Source organism: Narcine bancroftii, chromosome 1 (genome assembly GCF_036971445.1).
Source record: "Narcine bancroftii isolate sNarBan1 chromosome 1, sNarBan1.hap1, whole genome shotgun sequence".
Taxonomy (NCBI): Eukaryota; Metazoa; Chordata; class Chondrichthyes; order Torpediniformes; family Narcinidae; genus Narcine; species Narcine bancroftii.
In genome coordinates this window covers 207266473-207287489 of record NC_091469.1, presented here as the reverse complement: position 1 = coordinate 207287489, position 21017 = coordinate 207266473, and the positions used below count along the sequence as shown (strand labels likewise).

At 42.2% G+C, this 21017-nt stretch overlaps 1 protein-coding gene across 1 annotated transcript in view; it reads right to left on the bottom strand.

The window, feature by feature from the left end:
- The window catches only part of LOC138738769 (multiple epidermal growth factor-like domains protein 9), a 210238-nt gene that overhangs the window by 69178 nt on the left and 120043 nt on the right, over positions 1-21017 (bottom strand). Inside the window, exon 3 of the mRNA XM_069889662.1 lies at positions 5198-5337. Within this exon, the coding sequence (XP_069745763.1) occupies positions 5198-5337 (140 nt within the window). The remainder of the gene's footprint in view (positions 1-5197; positions 5338-21017) is intronic.

Genomic DNA, 21017 nt, shown 5'->3' with positions numbered 1-21017 from the left:
AACCTTTACAATAACTATAGGTTCATTTTTAAAAAAAGCAGAAATGAATAATGTACAGATATTGAAAGTAATTGAGAAAAGGGCCCCAAAAGAAAAAGGAAGTTAATATCCAGTGCAGTAGTAGAACACCTAATTTTTTTCTAGAGAAAGACATGCCATCACATCCGACAAACATTGATTGTGAGTGGGAAGGACAGCATCATTCCATCTCAGCAAAATAGCACTTTTAGCAATGAGGAAAGCCACTGTAAAGGTTAAAACCTTGTGTTTTTGATTCTTAGTTAATTTTGTGCCCATCTCTTTAAGAAAAAGTATTGTTTGTAGTGCTACCATAGTAATTATGATGTTATATGTCGTAATATCCATGCAAACTAAGAGCTTGCATCTCATTCTTCGACGAACTATGAAGGAGACGTGAGCTCGAGATATTTTCTTTGAATTCATCTTATATATCTTGTATATCTCTTTAAAGTTGAATATCGTTATATCTTTAAATACAGTAGATGCTTTGTTTATTCATCATTATGAAAATCTTAATGCGAAGTTATGCAAAATGTTTATCTGTTTTATCAACGAAGTAAAGCTACATAAAGCTGCAGCGACAAAGTTTAGTTTTTTGGATTAATAAGATAGTAATTCAGAATATTGTCCTCACGTTTCCTTGAAGATGACACGTTTTTAAATTAGGAAGTACTAGAACCTGGAAAATGTCATCTATAGCCATTACATGGGATTGTGAAAAAGTCAGTATAAAATCCATTGGCCCATTCATGCCTGGAGAATTGGAGGGGAGCTCAAGTCGTTCCATTATTTAAAAAAGGCTCCAAAAGTAAACTAGGAAATTACAGGCTGGTGAGCCTGATGTCAATGGATTCCAATTCACTGCATTGGGATAAGACAGAGAGTGGTAGTGGATGACTGCTTCTCAGACTAGAGGCCTGTGACTAGTGGTGTGCCTCAGGGGGTCAGTGTTGTTTGTTGTTTATATCAATGATCTGGATGATAATGTGGTAAATTGGATCAGCAAGTTTGCTGATGACACTAAGATTGGAGGCGTTGTGGACAGTGAGGAAGACTTTCAAAGTTTGCAGAGGGATCTTGACCAACAAGAAAAATAAGACAAAAAATGGCAGATGGAATTTAATGCAGACAAATGTGAGGTGTTGCATTTTGGAAGGACAAACCAAGGTAGGATATACACAGTAAATGGTAGGGCACTGAGGAGTGTGGATGAACAAAGGGATCTGGGAATACAGATACATATTTCCTGAAAGTAGCATCACAGGTAGACAGGGTTGTAAAGAAAGCTTTGGGCCTCTTGGCCTTCATAAATCAAAGTATTAAGTACAGGAGTTGGGATGTAGGTGAGGTTGTATAAGACATTGGTGAGGCCAAATTTAGAGAATTGTGTGCTGTTCTGGTCACCAAATTACAGGAAGGATATCAGTAAAAAAGAAAAAGTGCAGAGAAGATTTACTAGGATGCTGCCAGGTCTTCAAGACTTGAGTTACAGGGAAAGATTAAACAGATTAAGAGTGTATTCCTTGGAGCGTAGAAGAATGAGGGGTGATCTGATAGAGGTTCACAAAATAATGAGGAGTGTAAACAGGGTAAATGGAAGTGGACTGTTTCTAACTTGGATTAGTTGAGATAAATATGAGAGGTCATAGCTTTAGGGTGAAAGGGAAAAAGTTTAGGGCAGTAGTTCTCACCCTTTTTCTTTCCACTCACATATCACTTTAAGTAATCCCTATGCCACAAATGCTCTGTTATTAGTAAGGGGTTACTTAAGGTGGGATGCGAGTGGGAAAGAAAGGTTGAGAATCACTGCACTAGACCCAATTGTTACTGAAGTATTTTGCTTGAGAAAAATTGTCATTGGCCCATTTCCTTTGGAGTTCTGAAAATGTGCACAAAACGAATCAATTAGGTACAATTAAAACAGTGGTTTTCACACTTTTTCTTTCCACCCACATACCACCTTAAGCAATCCCTTACTAATTGTAGAGCACCTACAATTGGGACTAGCAGAATAATGTTTTGGCACAGACTAGAAGGGCCGAATGGCATTTTTATTTTGTTCTGGAGTGTTCTATGAACCTCTGTGGACATACAACGTAATTTCAGAGAATGAATGTGTGCAAACTTCAGGAATCAGGACAGCATTCTGAATATTTTGATTTCTAATCTATCATCACGTAGCAGCTCAGCTGTAACAGACCAGGAAGTCACATTGTAACAAAAGGTCATTACAGATTCCATTGTTCAATGCAGCATTTACATGTACTAGGAAACTGATTTACTGCAGAAACAAAGAACAAAAACTGCAGTTGCTGGAATCTTGAGCAACGAGCTATAGTGGATCAGGCAGCATCCGTGGGTAGAAATGATCAGTTAACTTTGAACATTGACCGAGAATTTCTCTCAGTGCTACCTGGCTTGCTAAGTCCCTCCAGCAGCTCATCCTTTCCTATGCAGATGGGCCAGGTGCAGAAAGTTGGGAGCTTGTACAGTGTACACTGACACAGTGATCTTCCATTCCATGGCACCACATACATCTGTACCTGGCACCTTGCACACACATGGACGTCACTCCGCCACCTCCTCCCAGGGTCACAGGTGTGCAGGTGAGGATGTGTGTGGAAAAGTGCATCTTCACCATGCGGGTGTGCGACGTGATTGGATAAAGGTGTGAGGTTCCCAGGTTGTGAATGGGACTGCAACTCCTGCTGCATGAACACCTGATTAGAAGAATGTGGAACAAATACAGGCAAATTCTGGACTAGCCCAGAATGTTAACCTGATCAGCAAGCACAAGCTGGGCCGAATGACCTGATTGATGAATGCTGATTGTTTTCAGCATTTTCTATTTTTAATTCTGAATCCAAAACTGTGATTGCTTCTGACCTGTGCTCACCAGCTATGCTGCTCTGTGAGAGCTCTGTTAACACCAGCATTTCTTCTTCAACACTTTGCAGCAGTCCACTCAAAATCTCAAAGCCTGATGGACCAGGGCTTCCACTCTGGGACTGGCTTTTGGCGGGACAGTGAAATAGCTTTATAAAGACTAATAAAGATCTCTGTGGCATAACCTAAACGTTCTAAATTATCATTCTTCCTACAAAACTCTACATCTCTGAGTAAACTTTACATCACCACCTCAAGTGTGACACAAAAATATGGGTTCTTGTTGGAGAAAGGACTTATCTCTGCTCTGAAAACCAATTTCAATTCCCCGCCCCATTCTCTTGCTGACATGTCTGTCCACGGTCTTGTGCATTACCAGACACAGACCACTCGCAAATTGGTGGAGCACCTCATCTTCTGTCTGGGCACCCTTCGACCGGATGGCATTAACATAGACTTCTTCAGTTTCTGTACACCCTCTGGTTTCTTCTTCCCTCTGTTGCCTTTCCCCCAGTTCTCTCTCTTTCCTTTCCCCTCTGCCTCCTTTCACAGAGCCAAAATCAATTCTCATTTTTTAAAAATTTCTTATATCATATCCAATTAACACCTTTTATTGGACTGGTCTCCTCCCCTACCATTCTTCAGTCTTTATTCTGACACCTTCCTGTTCTTTGCTTATACTTTGAAGAAGGGATCAGGCCTGAAAAGTCAGTAATATATCTTTACCTCCTGGTCTGCTATGAGACCAGCAGATTTCCGCGTGCTTTCTCTGTAAACAATGTCCTGGCTGAGAGATTTTGCTCCCTCATAATCTCATGAGTTAACACTTACTTCATGGTAACCCCAGCATGATTCCTACTTATAACACAGCGATGTTACTGGAATTCCAATGCTTTGAATTGTACTGTTGATGACATGTGTGCACCCTGGTCTGTAATCTGTCTAAGCAAAGAACTGATGATAAAAGTTGCAAAGACTTCCCACTCTGAAGGCTGAGGGAGAGTGTAAAGGTGATAGTGAACTGTGGCTGCGGGCAGGCCTGCCATTGATGGTATTGCTGGAGGAGAGGCAGAGGGAGAGTTGAATTGGCAGGTTGTTTCATTTTGCTCGCTCCGGGCACATTGGTACAAGGGTTGGTGACATCAGGCCTTTTACTCCTGATTCCAGCATCTGCAGCTTCATGTATCTCTCCCCACCTATATTTACTCTGACAACTGAATGTGACATACAAACATGCACAGCAGAAGCAGCAAGAGGCTATTCACCCCCTTGAGCTGTTCTGTTATTCAATAGGTTCTCAGCTGACATCTGTAGATTTCCCCAAGATCCAAAAATCTATCCATCATTGCCCTGAATATAGCCAGTGACTGATACTGCTCATCCTCTTGGCATCGATGGAATTCTCTACATGAAGAAATCTCTTATTTTGAGAGGGTGTTCCTTCTTTCTCTCCACTTCACACTGTAAAGCCCTGAAGAATGTAGTCTCTTTCAATCAAATCACTCTGCTAAATTCAAGGGAGTTCAAACAAACCTAGTCAATGGAAATTAAAAATAAAACACAGATACTGGAAATCTGAAATTAAAACAGAAAATGCTGGAAGCACTCAGAAGTACAGCCAGTGACTGTGGAGAGAGGAACAGCTTCTGGGACCTGGTGAGTTCTGACGAAGGGTCTGAAACCCCAAAGGTTCCCTCATTCTCTTTTGTTGCCTGACTTGTTGGGTCTTTCCAGTATTTTCAACTTTATTTCAGAGTACAGCCATGCCACACCAGGGGTAATAGCCAAACAAAAAAGCCTACACCAGCCACAATTGAATATCAGCTTGCTTCAATAGCCGCTTTCAGGTGGCCAGAATACCCCAACGTAAAAGCTGTCTAAAATACCCGATTGTGGCTGTTGGGAGGCCACCTGAAAGCAGAGAACCCTGACCCGAGGAGTACTCACTCAACCCACCTCGGGGAGTTACATTTTCCACTTCCGAGCACTCCCCCTAGGCACCTAAAGCGGGTGGGACTACTCCCACAGGCGTCAGGAGCTGGCGTTTGCTCTGTGGCACCTCTCCCCACTGCGGACCTTTCAGGTGCCAGAACAGCGCCTTCAGCACTGCCACCTGAATGTCACTTCACACACACCCGCAGCCAACTCCAGAGCCTCATTCTCCCAGCTAATGTCTCATCCAAGTGATGAGCCTCATTTCTCCACAACCCTTCTACCTACTGGTCCTGCAAATTAACATCGATCACTGCTTATGGCCATTGGCATGTTGTGGAGAAGTCCAGACACTTACCTGTTTTGTGATCACATGCCAGTGAGAGATTGTTACATTGGCATGGCTTACATCCAGCTTCACTAAGGTCGTAGTGCAGCTCCTGGCACCAACTACACTTCAGGCCGGTCACCCCCTGTCTGCAACGGCATGTTCCAGTGCTGGGGAAGTACACACGAGAGCACATCAGAACAGAGAAATTCAGTAGGATTACACAGAACTAGTTAGCTCATTTAGAATCTATTGAGAACAATCAACAGATCTGTGGATTTTTACAGAAATGCAAGTTCATAATTACAGCCTTTTTTGGACAAAAAAAGTCTCTTGTGGTATGTAGAACACAAGGTTACTTTATACCAATAGGAGTAGGAGGTTCCATTTGTCCTGTTGAGCCTGATTCACCATTAAACAAAGTCTGGCCGTGGATTCAACTTCATTTATCCACCTGTTCCCCATAATTAACCCATTTTTCAAAAATCCATCATCAGTAGGTATCAAAGGTTTGTCACATTCTAACCAAAAGCATCGATAAATAACAGACAATCAGAATCCAGAAGTTCATTCATGAATAACCCCAAAGGGGATTTCCTTAATTACAAATATTCAATGATTGCTTCACAAAACACAGATAAATCAAGTTTTACAAGTTTTCAAAGGTTCCCTGAGAACTCTGCTTGCTTTACATCTTTATAGTTGATACTCCATCAGTAAAGAAAGTGAACCTACAGCACAGTAACAGGCTATTTCAGCCCATGAGCCTTTGCTACACAATTAACCTACACTCTGGTATATTTTGAAGGGTGGGAAGAAACCGGAGCACCCAGGGAATACCGGGAACTTGGGGAAAACGTATAAACTCCTTACACACAGCGTGGGATTCCAACCCCAGTCCCGATTGCTGGCGCCAAATCAGAATCAGAATTTATTGGCATGAACAAGCGTCATGAAATGAATTATTTTGCGGCAGGATTACAGGTGTAAAATTACTGTAAGTTACATTCTTTTGCGGCAGGATTGCAGGTGTAAAATTACTGTAAGTTACATTTTTAAAAAATAAATAAATTGGTGCAAATGAAGAAAGGAAGTGAGGTAGTGTACGTGGGTCATTGTCCATTCAGAAATCTGATGGTAGAAGGGAAGAAGTTGTTTTTGTGTCTTTGAGTGCCCACCTTCAGCCTCCTGTAACTCCTTTCCTGAGGGGAGCAGAGAAAGGCTGTTTTCTTGAGACACCAGCTCTTGTAGATGTCCTAAATGGAGTGAAGACTAATGTCCATGATGGTGCTGGCCGAGTTCACAGCTCTCTGTAGTCTTTTCCTGTCCTGCCTAGAATGGAGGTGCCAAACAGTCAGAATGTTCTCCATAGTGCAACTGTAAGAATTTGCAAGTCTTTCGTGACAATACCAAATCTCCTCAATCCTAACAAAGTCGATCCACTGATGAGTATTCTGGATGATTCTACTGACATGGAGGCCCCAGGATAGATCTTCAGATATGTTCACACCCAGGAACTGGAAGTTCTTAATCCTTTCCACTACTAACCCCTCCATTAGGACTGCTTTGAATTCTCCTGATTTCCTTAGTTTTGCTAATGTTGAGTGCAAGGTTGTTGCTGTGACACCACTAAACCAGCTGATCTATCTCACTCCTGCATGGTTTGTCATTGCCATCTGTGATTATGCCAATGACCATGGTACCATCGACAAATATGTAGATGGCATTTGAATTGTGCCTAGCTACACAGTCATGAGCATACAGAGAGTAGGTTAAGCATGCATCTTTGAGGTGTACCTGAGTTGATGCTGAGTGAGGAGATGTAGTTACGGATTCACACTGACTGTGGTCATCCAATTCCAGTCAAGGATCCCATTCCAGAGGGAGGTGCAGTGGTCCAGGTTTTGAAGTTGGCTGACTAGTACAAACTGGGGTGATGGTGTTGAAAGCTGAGCTGTAGTTGATGAATAATTGCCTGATGTAGGTATTACTGTTGTCCAGGTGATCCAGGGCTGAGTAGAGAGCCAGTGAGATTGCATCAGTTGTGGAGCGATTGTGGCAGTAGGCGAATTGCAGTAGGTCCAGGTCTTTACTTAGATAGGAATTAATTCTGGCCATGACCAACCTCTCAAAGCATTTCATTACAGTAGATGTGAGAGCTACTGGCCAATAGTCATTGAGGCATCTCACCCTGCTCTTCTTGGCACCATCATGACAGATGCCCTTTTGAAGTAGGTGGAAACCTCTGAATGCAGTGGTGAGAGATTGAAAATGTCCACAAACACTTAATCTAGTTGAATGGCACAGATTTTCAGTATCTTTTCAGGTAGGTCATCAGGGACTTGTGAGATGTTCTTGAAAGACGTTCTGACATTGGCCTCAGAGATAGATGTCACAGTCACCAGCTTCTGCAGGGGTTCTCGCTAGTGGCGTCGAATTCTCCTTTTCAAAGTAAGGATGGACTGTGTTCAGCTCATCGGAAAGTGAAGCATCACAGCCATTTATGAATTTGGGCTTCACCTTGTAGGATGTAATAACCTGCAAACCCTGCCATAACTGACGAATATCTGACTCTGTTTCTAGTTTACCTCAGAATTGCTTCCACTGCTATGATAGACTTCCTGTAGAGATCTGGATCACCAGTCTTAAACACCCTTGACCTTGCCCTCAGCAGGATGCAAATCCTTTGAATCTTCCTCGGCTTTTGGTTGGGGTACTCACTGTATGTATGCGTGGGCATGCACTCATCCACACAGGTCCTCATGATGTCAGTGACAGCCGTGGCATATTCATTCCAGTTTGAAGTCCTTAAATGTGATCCAGTCACCAATTCAAAACAGTCCTGAAGGTGCTCCTCCACTTTCCTCAACTGTACTTTCACCGTTTTTACCACTGGTGCTGTGGTCCTCAGACTCTGCTTGTACACCAGGGGTAGAAGTACAACCGGGTGATCAAATTTGAGAAGCTTGTTCCACGTTTTCAGGAATAATGTTTCTCTAAGAGCTCCCACTTCAGTTGGTGAGTCTTTTAATGTTTGATAACTTTGAAGTATCTGTGTCTGTGGATTTGGAAATCTCTCAGCTGCTCTTTAGAAAATCTGTCACAAGCTCCTGTAGCTAATAGGGTTTATGATTTACTGTCCGATAAGTAACTTGTGCCTTGAATTTCTCCAAAGACCAATAAGAGTTCTTTCCACTCGTAAACAGGTATTTCCAAGATTAAATTAGATTCTTGGTTCAATTGCTTTTGGCAATAATTCACAATACACAGAAAAAACACAGTATGAAGAGCTGTGTTAATGGCATTGAGTTTGAAACTGCAAAATTCTCTTGAGAGTTATTCATTCTAGGTTGGAATAATAATTATGCGGTTAAATCCATAGCCACGTTATAAATCTGCCTTGCATCTGTTTCTACAGTAGTGGTTTACACTAAGATTACAAATGCCTACATGATATAAAATCTAAGGACTCCCAAGATTTACATTAATAATTATTTTTTAATCAAAAATATACTTTATTCACGATAAATTAATTACCAAAAGAAAACCAAAGTCTCTTCCCACCCTTAGTTTAGTATCCATACATTTCCATCACTGTACATTAATTTCTATTTACACCAATGCTACCACTGCGGAACCTTGACATTACTCCCCCCTGTTATTTGAGGGGCTCGGTAACAGCCCTTCAATAACTAATGTTGATGGTGGTCCTTCCCCTCTGCGCCCTTGTGTTGGCTATGCCAAGTTAGACTATGAAGAGGATGGTGGACCAGTCAGACCAGTAACTGAAAAGCATTGTCTCACTCTTCTTCGGGTTTACCCTGGCGCCTGATGCAGACTCAAAATGGCTGTTAGTTGCTGATAAATCTGCAGACCGATTGTGTGTCTGAACAGAAGACAACATTGTCCACATACATGGAGGCCTTGACCTGTGTGCCTCCACTGCCTGGAAACTCCTCTTATGCCCTCATCTTTCCTGATGGATTCAGCAAAGGGATCCATGCAGCACAGAAATAAGACAGGAGATAACAGGCAACTTTCCAGAATCCAGACGATGGAGAAACTATCCGTTTCCCACAATTTGATTTGAACTGCACTACAGATGTCCATATAGAGCAGTTTAATTCAATTCTGGATTAGCTCCCCAAAAACAATTTTGAAAAGCAAAATTTTTCTCCATATTTTGGACCAAGTTAACCAGGAAGGTGTCCACCACCAATCACCACCCCACCCTGTCCTGCACATGGGCGCTGGTATCTCTAAGCAGTGTGAGGCTGTCAGAGATTTCCTACCTGGAACCATGCATGTTTGGTCTGGGTGGATTACAAGCTAATAATTTCAAATGCTCGAACATTGGTATAAACCAATAGCTTGTAGAGCTGGAATCCACAACACAACCCAAAGAATCAAGTTAACCACACAAGAGTAACATATTGCAAACTTAAAGTCACAGCCAATCACTTGGAGAATGATTAAAGCAGCTTTGGGTTGTGAGATTACCCAAAGTTATGATGATAAGTAAAGAAGAGGTTAGCTGTTGCCACCAGTTACATTCAGTTGACAAATGTTGCTGTTCAAAAGCCAACAATTCAAATGCAGACCTGACAGCAGATGGCCACACAGAACTAGATACCATGACCTTATGTCAGGCCTGGTTGTGTGGAGTTTGCAATAACAAACCAATAAAGATGCTTTAAGATATTCACTTCTGAATTTCACTGCTGCTCTGGGGCTTTAACTTGCTTCATTTTTTCTTATTTCACCCATAAATCTGTCATCTTAAACAGATCCACAGTGGCATTTCTATTCAAGGAAAAACTGCACCTAATTTGGAAACTCTAGAAGCAAAATTCAGTCTTTGTTCTCTGACATTAAAAGAGATTTGCTGATAGGGCGTTTACACCTGAGAGTGAGTAGATTTTGCCCAGAGACCTTGCTTTCTGCTTAAAGCATTGGTACCCTGAGATCTGTTTGCTCTCCAGGTGCTTTTGCAGCTTTGTTTCATAAACAACGGATTATTCAGAACCAAAGAGCATTAACTAACAACTGTAATTAGAAGTAAAACATGAAAATCTGCAGACACTGTGATTGAAATAAAAGCACAACGCTGAAGAATCACAGCAGATTAAACAGAAAACGTCATATGGCAAAAGATAAAGGTGCATAACCGACGTTTTGGGCTTGATCAAGGTATCTTTGCTACTTAAAGTACACTGGCCTGCTGAGTTTCTCCAGCATTGTGTTCTAACTATAATTAGAACTTCGAATAAACGAGAGGCTGGAAATTGAACAGCTTGATGTGACGTGATTGTAATCGATTTGTTCCATGGTGAGGTGCAAAAGCTGATGCTACCACCTGTGCAGGTGTTGTGGGCACTGCAGATACCTGCACTGCCTGTTCCGGGGGTGATGTGGTAAGCGTTCTGGTGCTTCCAGATTTCCCTGCACCAACATCAACTCTGCCCCCACCCAGTGAACGTTTTGGACCCCAAGCCAACCCAGTGCTCCCCTCCTCCCTTCACCCTGGCTGCAGCTGGGTACATTCAGGAGTGAAGATGGGAGAGGGGGAGCAACAGCCAGATTCATCAGTGATAACATGGCAGGGTGTTCCCACCTCTGTGCCTGGTCCCTCCTCGAAGCAAATCCCTGCTTCTGCCTTGTTGCTCATTCCAAGGGCAGGTGGGCAGAGAATTTGCAGCAGGTACAGTCAACAGTAATAAAGCAGTAGAGCAGCCTGCATTTCCACTCTGGGACAGAGCAGATGGAAAACCTCCAGCCTTTGGAGCTTTGCAGACATTGAGGAAAAGCAATCCTATCAGTTCCCCTCCTCCCCATAGCCCTACTCCTCTTGCTGACAAAAACTGATCAAATTCCTTTTGAAACCTCCCACTGAATCTGCTTTCACCAAAATGTTGGTAGCCCATCCTAGATTGTAACGAGTTGTGTAAAAAAAACCTGTAATTTTGTTTCTGTTAATTTTCTAAAAGGCTCCATCACCAAGTATATTCAATACAATGATCAAGAAATGTTTAGACATTAAGAAATCAAGGGACACTAGGATCAGTGTAGGAAAATGGGGCCAAACTAAAAGAGTAGTCAGGAGCTTCGTATGCTTCACAGCATCGAGCAGCCTCCTCCTGCTTTGACCCTGTACATTTTTATGTTGGAAGCACACAATGAAAACATTAACTCCCATTTCTTCTCTCCAAGAGTGCTGCCTGAATACTGAGAATTTCCAGATTTTATTGTATTTCAGGTTTTCCACATCTGTGGCTTTGTTGTTTTTTTTTACTGCAGTTGAATTAATTATCACTTCACGCTTCATTCTTTTTCTTCAAACTTGTCTACAATCATTTCAATGATCAAACATAGCAACATTCATTCAGGGCAATAGTACAATAGTCACAAAACATCATATTCTGAACCCATGGCCAGATGTGGACATGCTCTGTGAATCCAGCATCCTTTGTGCTAGTTCCTATTAGGTATTGGGGATGGGGTATTTCCAGCAAAGTAACTAGGGACTGGCCAAACTAGCTAAGGATAGTGATCTACTTCCCTGAACAACTTGGGTTTTCACAACAATCTAATGATCACATGACTACCAGAAGGAAAAGTAAATTTTACACTTTAAATTTGTAATGAGAGTGTTTGGTCCCTTGAATTTCCCAAGGGTATATTATTGATCTGGAGGAGATGTAAAATGTTGAAGAAATTTTTCGACAAGAGATTGAGTTCAGTCAGGTAAATGAGTTGGCGATGGAGTGGACTTGTGTTCATGAAAGAAGTGAGGGCCCTCAAGACCTTGCTGGTGTGGGGTTGAAGTAGGGACAAGTTGCATGCTAATGGAAAAAGAAGACAAAGTGTATTGTAGTTCTCTACCCAACAGTCAAATTTGGGACAAATTCATGCAAAGCCACCTGGATCAACCTTGTGAGAACTTTGGCCAAAAGTCTGAAGCATAAAGGTTGTTGAAGGTTACAAGATATAGGCAGGAGGCAGAGTTAGGCAGAAAAATGGCAGATGGATTTCAATCCAGATAAGTGAGAGGTGATGCATTTTTGAAGGACTAGCCAGAAGACTGAGTATATATAGGGTTAATTGTCGGTTACTTAAGAGTGAAAATCCATACATCCCTCAAGGTCGACACACAGGTTGATGGGTTAGTTAAGAAAGCCTATGGGATGCTTGAATTCATTAATAGGGGGATTGAATTCAGGAGTAGAAAGGTCATGTTACAACTATACAAATCTTTGGTAAGACCACACGGAGTATTATGTTCAGTTCTGGTCACCTCATTATAGGAAGGATGTAGAAGTTATGGAGAGAGTTTAGAGGAGATTTACCAGGATGTTGCCTGGATTGGGAAACAAGTCTTATGATGCAAGGTTAGCAGAGCTGGGACTTTTCTCTTTGGAGCATAGAAGGATGAGAGGAGACAATAGAAGTTTACAAGATTATGGGAAGCACAGCCAGTACCTGTTTCCTAGGGCAGGATCAGCAAACACCAGAGGACATATGTAAAGTGAAGGGAGGGATGTTTAGGGGAGATATCAGGGGTAAGTTTTAAAAAAAATACACAGAGTTGTGGGTGCCTGGAATGCCTTGCCAGGGATGGTGATGGAGGCTGAAACATTGGGGGCATTTAAGAGACTCTTAAACTGACACATGGATGAAAGAAAAATAGAGGGTTATGGGGTAGGGAGGGTTAAGTACTTTTTTAGGAAGGGATATATGGGTCGGCACAACATCAAGGGCCAAAGGGCCTGTACTGTGCGGTTTTGTTTTATGTTCTATATTCTAAAGCAGTTTGTTGATTTACAAGGCTGTTGGTTTCCCCAGATTGAAAGCATCACATCATTTCATCAGAAGGTTCGGGCACAAATTCAGACGCCAAGCTTTACCAAAGCTTTTTAAGAGTATACTGCAAACAAATGACTTATCTGTGGAGGTAAAGGGAAGGTGAATGTTTTGGGTGAAGACCCTTCATCAGGACCTGAGTCTTGACCTGAAATATCAACCATCCTTTTGTCTCCACAGATGCTGTTGACCCGCTTAGTTCTTCCAGCAGTTGCTCTGGATTTCAGCATTTGCTGTCTCTTGAGCCTCCAACTTAGTTACCTTTCACCATTTCACACAGCCACAAAGTTATACGTCCATATTTGACTACACAAGATTAAAAATTGCAGTCAGAATGTATCCGATTTTTTTCTGACAGTTTTAACTCCACTGGTGCATCCTGCTAAGCAGATCATGGAATTAAACCAAGGAAAAGATTCTCCCAACAAAGGTGCAAATTCAATCTGATCCATGAGGTCAAGGTCACTTCCGCATCATTAGTCTTGTTTTACTGATTGAGTTCTAAAGCTGCTTGTGCATGTAAAGAGCTAATGCTAAAATAGTTTTCTTAAAGGCCAATATTAAATTGTTTTCCTGTTGCTAATCATTGTACATTGCGGTCAGAATGCTCCATTAAAGTCCATTGTCTGGTAGATTTGTCAGCCTGACAAATATAATCTTAATTTTGTAAAAGGCAAAGGTTTAATTTATTCACTAGCTGTCTACTTCAAACATTGCTATGACAACAGTGGGAACAGAAGCCCTCAATGCAAAGGTGGTTCCCAGGGTAGAAGAGCAATGGCGAGTGTGTGGTGCACAGATACATTCCCTATCCCTGGAATTCTCAGCACGCTACATACTCCAGCAGTATGAGTACAATACATTACTTCAGATTTATTGTCAGAGGACATGCATGACATAACATACAACTCAGATTCTTTTTTTCTGCGGGCGAGGCAGAATTACCACTTATTGGTATTGCAAAACTGTCCACAGTGTACACGTGAACAAATAAAGAACTGTAAACAGATAATGAATGTAAACAAAATGTCTGTGCAATTCAGAGAGAACAAAAAAAAATCAATAAAATGCATGAGTCCTTAAATGAGACTCTCATTGAATTTGTGGTTGAGGAGTCTGATGGTAAAGAGGGGTAGCAGCTATTCCTGATCTGGTGGTACGCGTCTTGTGGCACCTATACCTCTTTCCTGATGGCAGCAGCGAGAACCCTCTGATGTCAAGACATTGGCACCTGTTCTTCTTTATTAATTTTTTTCAGGGTGTAGGTGTTACTTGAAGGGCTAGCAGATGTTTCCTTGTTTTGGATCAAGGGTCTCATAGAGCCACGTCAGAGGCATTTAAAAATTAACCACACTAGAATGATGTATAGCCCACATTGGGTGAAGACAGTAGGTTCCCTCACCTAAAAGAAGTTAATGGGCCACATAGGTTTTTAGAGCAATCCAGTAGTTTTGCAGGTACCATCACTCATTACATTTTAAAATTTAGACATACAGCACAGTAACAGGCCATTTTGGTCCATGAGCTTGTACCGCCCAATTATATCCAATTAACCTACAACCCCCAGTACGTTTTGAATGGTGGAAGGAAACCGGGCCCCCAGGGAAACACACGCAGACATGGGGAGAACCATAGAACATTACAGCACACAAACAGGCTCCTTTGGCCCTTCTAGTCTGTGTCAAACCATTCCTTTTTGTCTAATCCCACTGAAGTGCACCCAGTCCATAGCCCTTCTTAACTCTCCCATCCATGTACCTATCCAAATTCCTCTTAAATGTTAAAATTAAGCCCGCATTCACCACCTCAGCTGGCAGCATGTACCATACTCCCACCACTCTCTGTGTAAGGAAGTTCCCCCTCATGTTCCTGCTAAACTTTTCCCCTTTCACTCTTAATCCATCTCCTCTAGTTTGCACCCCACCTGCTCTCAGTGAAAAAAAGCCTATCTACATTTACTCTGTCTATCCCCCTCATAATTTTAAATACCTCTATCAAACCTCCCCTCATGCTTCTATGCTCCAGGGAATAAAGCCCTAACTTGTTTATCCTTTCCCTGTAACTCAGTGTCTGAAGTCCAGAATCTTCTCTGTGAATCTTCTCTGAACTAGTGAATCTTCTCTGAACTCTTTCTATTTTATTGATATCTTTCCTGCAGTTAGGTGACTAAAACTGCACACAATACTCCAAATTTGGCCTCACCAATGTCTTATCCAACTTTACCATAACATCCCAACTTCTGTACTCAATACTTTGAATTACGAAGGCCAAGCTGCCAAAAGCTCTCTTTACAACCCTATCCACCTGTGGTGCCACTTTCAGGAAATTGTGTGACTGAATTTCCAGGTTGCTCTACCATCCACCATGTATCTCCTTTCTAGATTTGTCCTTCCTTAATGCAACACCTCATACTTGTCTGCATTAAATTCCATCTGCCATTTTTCAGCCCATTTTCCAGCTGGACAAGATTCCTCTGCAAGTTTTGAAAACCTTAATTGTCAAGGATGCCTCCAATCTTAGTATCATCTGCAAACTTGCTGATACAATTTACCACTTTATCATTCAGATCATTAATATAAATGACAAACAACAATGGTCCCAGTATTGATCCCCGAAGCACACGGCTAGTCACAAACGAGCCTGCACCTGACGTGGACATTACCCCTCCATAAATCTTCGTCTGCGAAGCCAAGCCAAAGAATATTGACTGGGACTCAAGCCAAGTCACCTTTATTTATCGCTCATACCATGCTCACCCTGAAAAGATGAGATAGTGTTTCTCCAGGATCATGGAGCATTATTTACATAAATATATGTTAGAAGTTAAACACATTAAAATATTAAGATACAAACGTCCACTGTATACTATCCACATCTATTCTGGGAATTCAGGCACCTGATGGCTTGGGGGAAGAAAACTGTTGCCCAATTCGGACATAAGGGCCTGGGTGCTATGGTACCTCCTACCAGATGGGAGAAGGGAGAACAGTTTAGTGAGGGATGAGTGAAATCTTTCACAATTTCTTTTGTCTCTCCCATATATAAAAGGGCCGGATGGCTTGGAGTTTGTCAGATCTTATCTGGAAAGTTTTCTAAATCAACATATAGAGGCACGAACTAGAGAGTGCAATACTGGATCTTCTCTTCGGAAATGTAACAGAACAGGTGATAGAGTATATGTAGGGGAACGTTTTGGGTCCCATGATCATAATGCCATTAGATTCAAGTTAATTATGGAGTAGGATAGGTCCTTGAGTTTGGATTTTAAATTGGAGAAAGGCCAATTTTGAGGGAATGAGAGAGGATCTAGAATGTGTGGATTGGGATTAGTTGTTTTCGGGCAAGGATGTACACAGTAAGTAGAAGACCATCAAAGGTGAAATAAATTTTGAGAATACAGGGTTTGTATGTTCCTGTAAGTATTAAAGGCAAGTTCAGCAGGCACAGGGAACCTTGGTTTTCGAGGGATAGTGGGGATCTGGTTCAGAAGAAGAGACAGACGGTGGGGGTTTTGAATCCCTGGCCCAATCTCTGGTGTTGGATAATGCTACGCTAGTTGTGCCACCCAGGACTAAGGTTGAAATTCCACAGCTGCTATGGTGGGGTTTAAACTTTGGCCATTGGTGCTTCAGCTACGATACAGCCCACAGTGCCCTGTGTCCACATAAAACCTGCCTTGCCTGTTGTCAAGTAACAACATGTTGCTCATTTCTTCCCTTCCACATAAATTTATCTTACTTCCATTTCTTTCCACTGTATGTGATCAGGAATATGAAATTTCTAAGAATCCAATCATGGGGTGCCTGTGGAAATTCAGTTACTATTTAGATGCTCATTCTGAAAATGGTGAAGAGCGTTGATCTCCCACTGGCCACCCACTTCAATTCCCCATCCTATTGCCTGCTGACATGTCAGCCCATGATCTCATGCACTGCCAGACCGAGATCACCGGCAAATCAGAGGAACACCGCCTCTTCCATCTAGACAACCGAGTTCTATTAGGCCCACCCCCACCCCCTGCCTTCTTCCCCTGCCACCTTGCCTCCAGCTGTCTCTTTTTACCCTCTCACCTTTCACAGAGCTAAAATTTCACGGAGGTTGAAACGTACCAGTGGTGTAGGTTAATTGGGCGGCATGGCCTCATGGGCCGAAATGGCCTGTTACCGTGCTGTATGACTAAACATTTTTTAAAAACAAAAAATCAATTTTCACCTCTCCTCTTATCATATCCAGTTACACCTTCTGTCTGTTGGTCTGGACTCCTCGCACTTTCTCTCTTCAGTCTTTATTCAGACATCTTGTTTTTTTATTCATATCTTGAAGAGGTGCTCTGGCCAAAAATATCAGTAATATATCGTTACCTCTTACGGACGATGCGAGACTGGCTGAGTTTCTCCAGCATTTCTGTGTGTTTTCAAAGTTGCTACTGCCTCCTCAGCATTATGTGCCCACCCCCCAGCTTGCTTCATGCTAACAGCAGGTGGCAGGACCTCTCTGCAAAGATGGACCAATGAAACTTTGGCACAGAAACAAAACTCACTGTCAGTCCCCTTATGTCTCTTTGCACTTAATTACACAAAGAATTAGCTCTGCTTGGGTGACTTCACTATCAAGATTAAAGACGTCCAAACAACCACCCAAAAATGGCTTGTTGTATTTTAGAAATTGATTTTGATTTATTTTCTTCTATTCCACAGTAAGCAGAGTGTTTGGTTAGTTTGGCAGCAATATGCTCGCCAGTGAGACACATCAACACAGGGTAAATAGAGATAAGGACCACCTTATCAGTCTGGAACATTCTATTTGCAATCTTTCCATTTTCTTTAACAACCTCTTGATCCTACTACAAGGCTCTAAGTCCTCTCCTGTCAAAGTCTGGACATTTCACAGCATCCAACAAGATGTTAAAATAGAATGGTGTGGAACTGCATCTTCTGAACGTGCCCGAGGTCAATGTTGCAGGTGCGATGGAAATTACATTAAAACAGCAGTCTCTAGCCACCACACTGCATTGTCCATGGATTGGTTCAAGAGACTGTCAAGGAGAAGGACAGTTGGGTGGATGGTTTTTGGGGAATTAACTGGGAGCCCGGGACTAAGACCATAAGATATAGGAGCAGAAGTGCCTATTCAGTCCATCGAGTCCACTCTGTCATTCAATCATAAGCTGATCCATTCTCCCACTAAGCCCCATTCCCCAGTCTTTTCCCCATAACCTTGATACATCGACTATTCAGATAGATATCAATCTCTGCCTTAAATGCACCCAATGATCTGGTATCTTCAGCCACCTATGGCAGGAAATTCTAGAGGTTCATGACCCTCTGGCTAAAGAAATCCTTCACATCTCTGTTTTAAATAGATGCCTTTCAATCCTGAAGTTAGGCTCTCTTGTCCTCGACTCCCCTACCAGGGAAACAACTTTGCCACATCTACTTTGTCCAGGCCTTTCAACATTCAAAATGCTTCTATGAGGGTCCCCTCCCCTCATTCTTCTGAACTCCAAGGGGTACAGCCCAAGAGCCATCAAATGTTCGTCATATGTTAATCCCTTCATTCTAGGAATCATTCTGTACCTTCTCCAATGCCAGTACATTCTTCCTTAAATAAGGAGGCAAAAACTGTACCCATACTCCAATCGAGGCCTCACCAATGCTTGATAAAGCCTCAACATCACACCCCTGCTCTGATATCTAAATATGAGTCCCAACATTGCATTTGCCTTCTTCACCATAGACTCAACCTGGAGGTTAGTCTTACATGAGGACTCTCAAGTCCCATTGCGCCTCCAAATTTTGAATTATCTCCCCATCCAAATAGTAGTCTTCCCTTTTATTCTTCTAATCATAGTGCACAACTATACACTTTCCAATATTGTTCTATATATACAGGTGTAATAGTCAAATTTTGTGGACCAATTTTTAGGGTAACTCTAGAGGGTCCACAATTACACGCATATTACTTTTGACCACGCTAAGTACCTGCGTCCTTTGATGTGTCAGAAGCTCGGATGGATGGGTCCAAGTGGTAAGACTGCGTTTTGGGTGTCGGGAGCTTGCATGGGTGGGTGGGCGGCTGGGATCTGATGCTAATTGCGTGTTTGGGACCCCAGGAGCTCGGATGGGCAGGTGGACAGGTCAGGTCCACGGGTCAGGGATTCAGGAGCTCGGATGGGTGGGTAGTTGCAGGAGTGTCAGGAGCTTGGATGGGCAGACGTCTGCGGTCTGTGCAAGTGCCTGTGGTCGGGGTGTTAGGCAGGGGACCAGGACCAAAAATAGGGGGGTCGACTTTTACACTGTATCAACTATTACACGTATATATATAGTATTTAATTTGCCACTTCACCCATTTACATAATCTATCCAAGTCTCTCTGCAGCCGCTCCATTTTCTCGACACTACCTGCCACTCCACATATCTTTGTATCATCTTCAACTTAGCCACAAAGCCATTTATTCCACAATCCAAATCATTAATATGCAACATAAAAAGAAGTGGTATCAACACTAACACCTACAGAACACCTCTACCAATCGGTAGCCAACCACAATAGGATCCCTTTATTCCCACTGTTTGTTTCCTTCTGATGTTTCCAGCTACTTCTTTCATAACACGAGGGTGCATTCTACCTGGTCTGGGAGACGTATCTACTTTTAGACCATTCAACTTCCCAAGAACCCTATTGGTGATTGTGACTGCATTCACCTCTCTTCCCTGACATCAATGAAAATCCAGTATTACTGCTAATGTCTTCTACAGTGAAGACTGATGCAAAATAGTCATTCAATTCCTCTGCCATCTCCTTGGCTCCCATTATAATTTCTCCAATATCATTTCCTATCAATCCTGCATCTACTCGCCTCTTTTTCACTTTTAATATATTTTAAAAAGCTTTTTGATATTTATTTGCGAGGCTCTTTTCAAAATTAATCTTTTCCTTCTTCATGACCTTCTGTAAGCTTTTAAAAGATTCCCAGTCCTCTATCTTCCCACTAGTTTCACTTGTTTGTATGCCCTTTCTCATACCTTTACTTTAGCTTGCCTTCTGACATTAGCCAAAGTTGTGCCATTTTTCCATTAAATATTTCTTCTTTTGTTGGAATATTCCTGTCCTGCACCTTCCTTATTTTTCGCAAAATCTCCAGCCATTACTGCTCTGTCAATCTCCCCCCCAAGTGTGCCTTTCCAGTTAACTTTTGATGGTTCTTCTCTCATAGCTTTGTTCCACTGTTATACTGACACCTGACTTTAGTTTCTCCCTCTTACACTGCAGGGAAAATTCTGTCATATTATGATCACTAAGGGCTCCCTTATCAAATCTGCTTAATTACCCCATTGAGCAATCCAGAATTGCCATTTCCTGTTTTGGCTCAGCCAACTCATAGGCATTCTAGATGTTCTCTCCATCTTGAGATCCAGTCCCACCCTGGTTTTGCCAATCTACTTGCATGTTAAAATCTCCATGACTACCATAACATTGGCCTTCTGACACACCTTTACTATTTGCTGTTGTAATTTGTTGTCCACATTCCAGCTACTGTTGGACGTCAATATAACACGGTAACTGCTAACAGTGAGCCATTTCTTAATTCAACCCACAATGATTCTATATCATCTGATACTGTGACCTCTTAATTTGCTCTTGATTTAATTTTATTCCTTACCAACAGAGCCATACCATCCCCCTCTATGTACCTTGCCTATCCTTTCGACACACTGTGTATCCTTGGATATTCAGCTCCCAATGACATCCATCCTTTAACCACAACTTCATGATGGCCACAACATTATCTGGCCACAATATCATACCTGCCATTCTGCAGGTGTTCTACAAGGTCGTCCACATTATTTCTTTTGCTGCTTGCATTTAAATACAAAACCTTTTACCCTGTATTTGTAACATTTTTTGACTCTGTGTCCCTGTTGCATTGCAACTTATCCCGCTGGCTACAGTCCTGGCACGCAAACTTCCTACTAGCTGTCTGTACCTT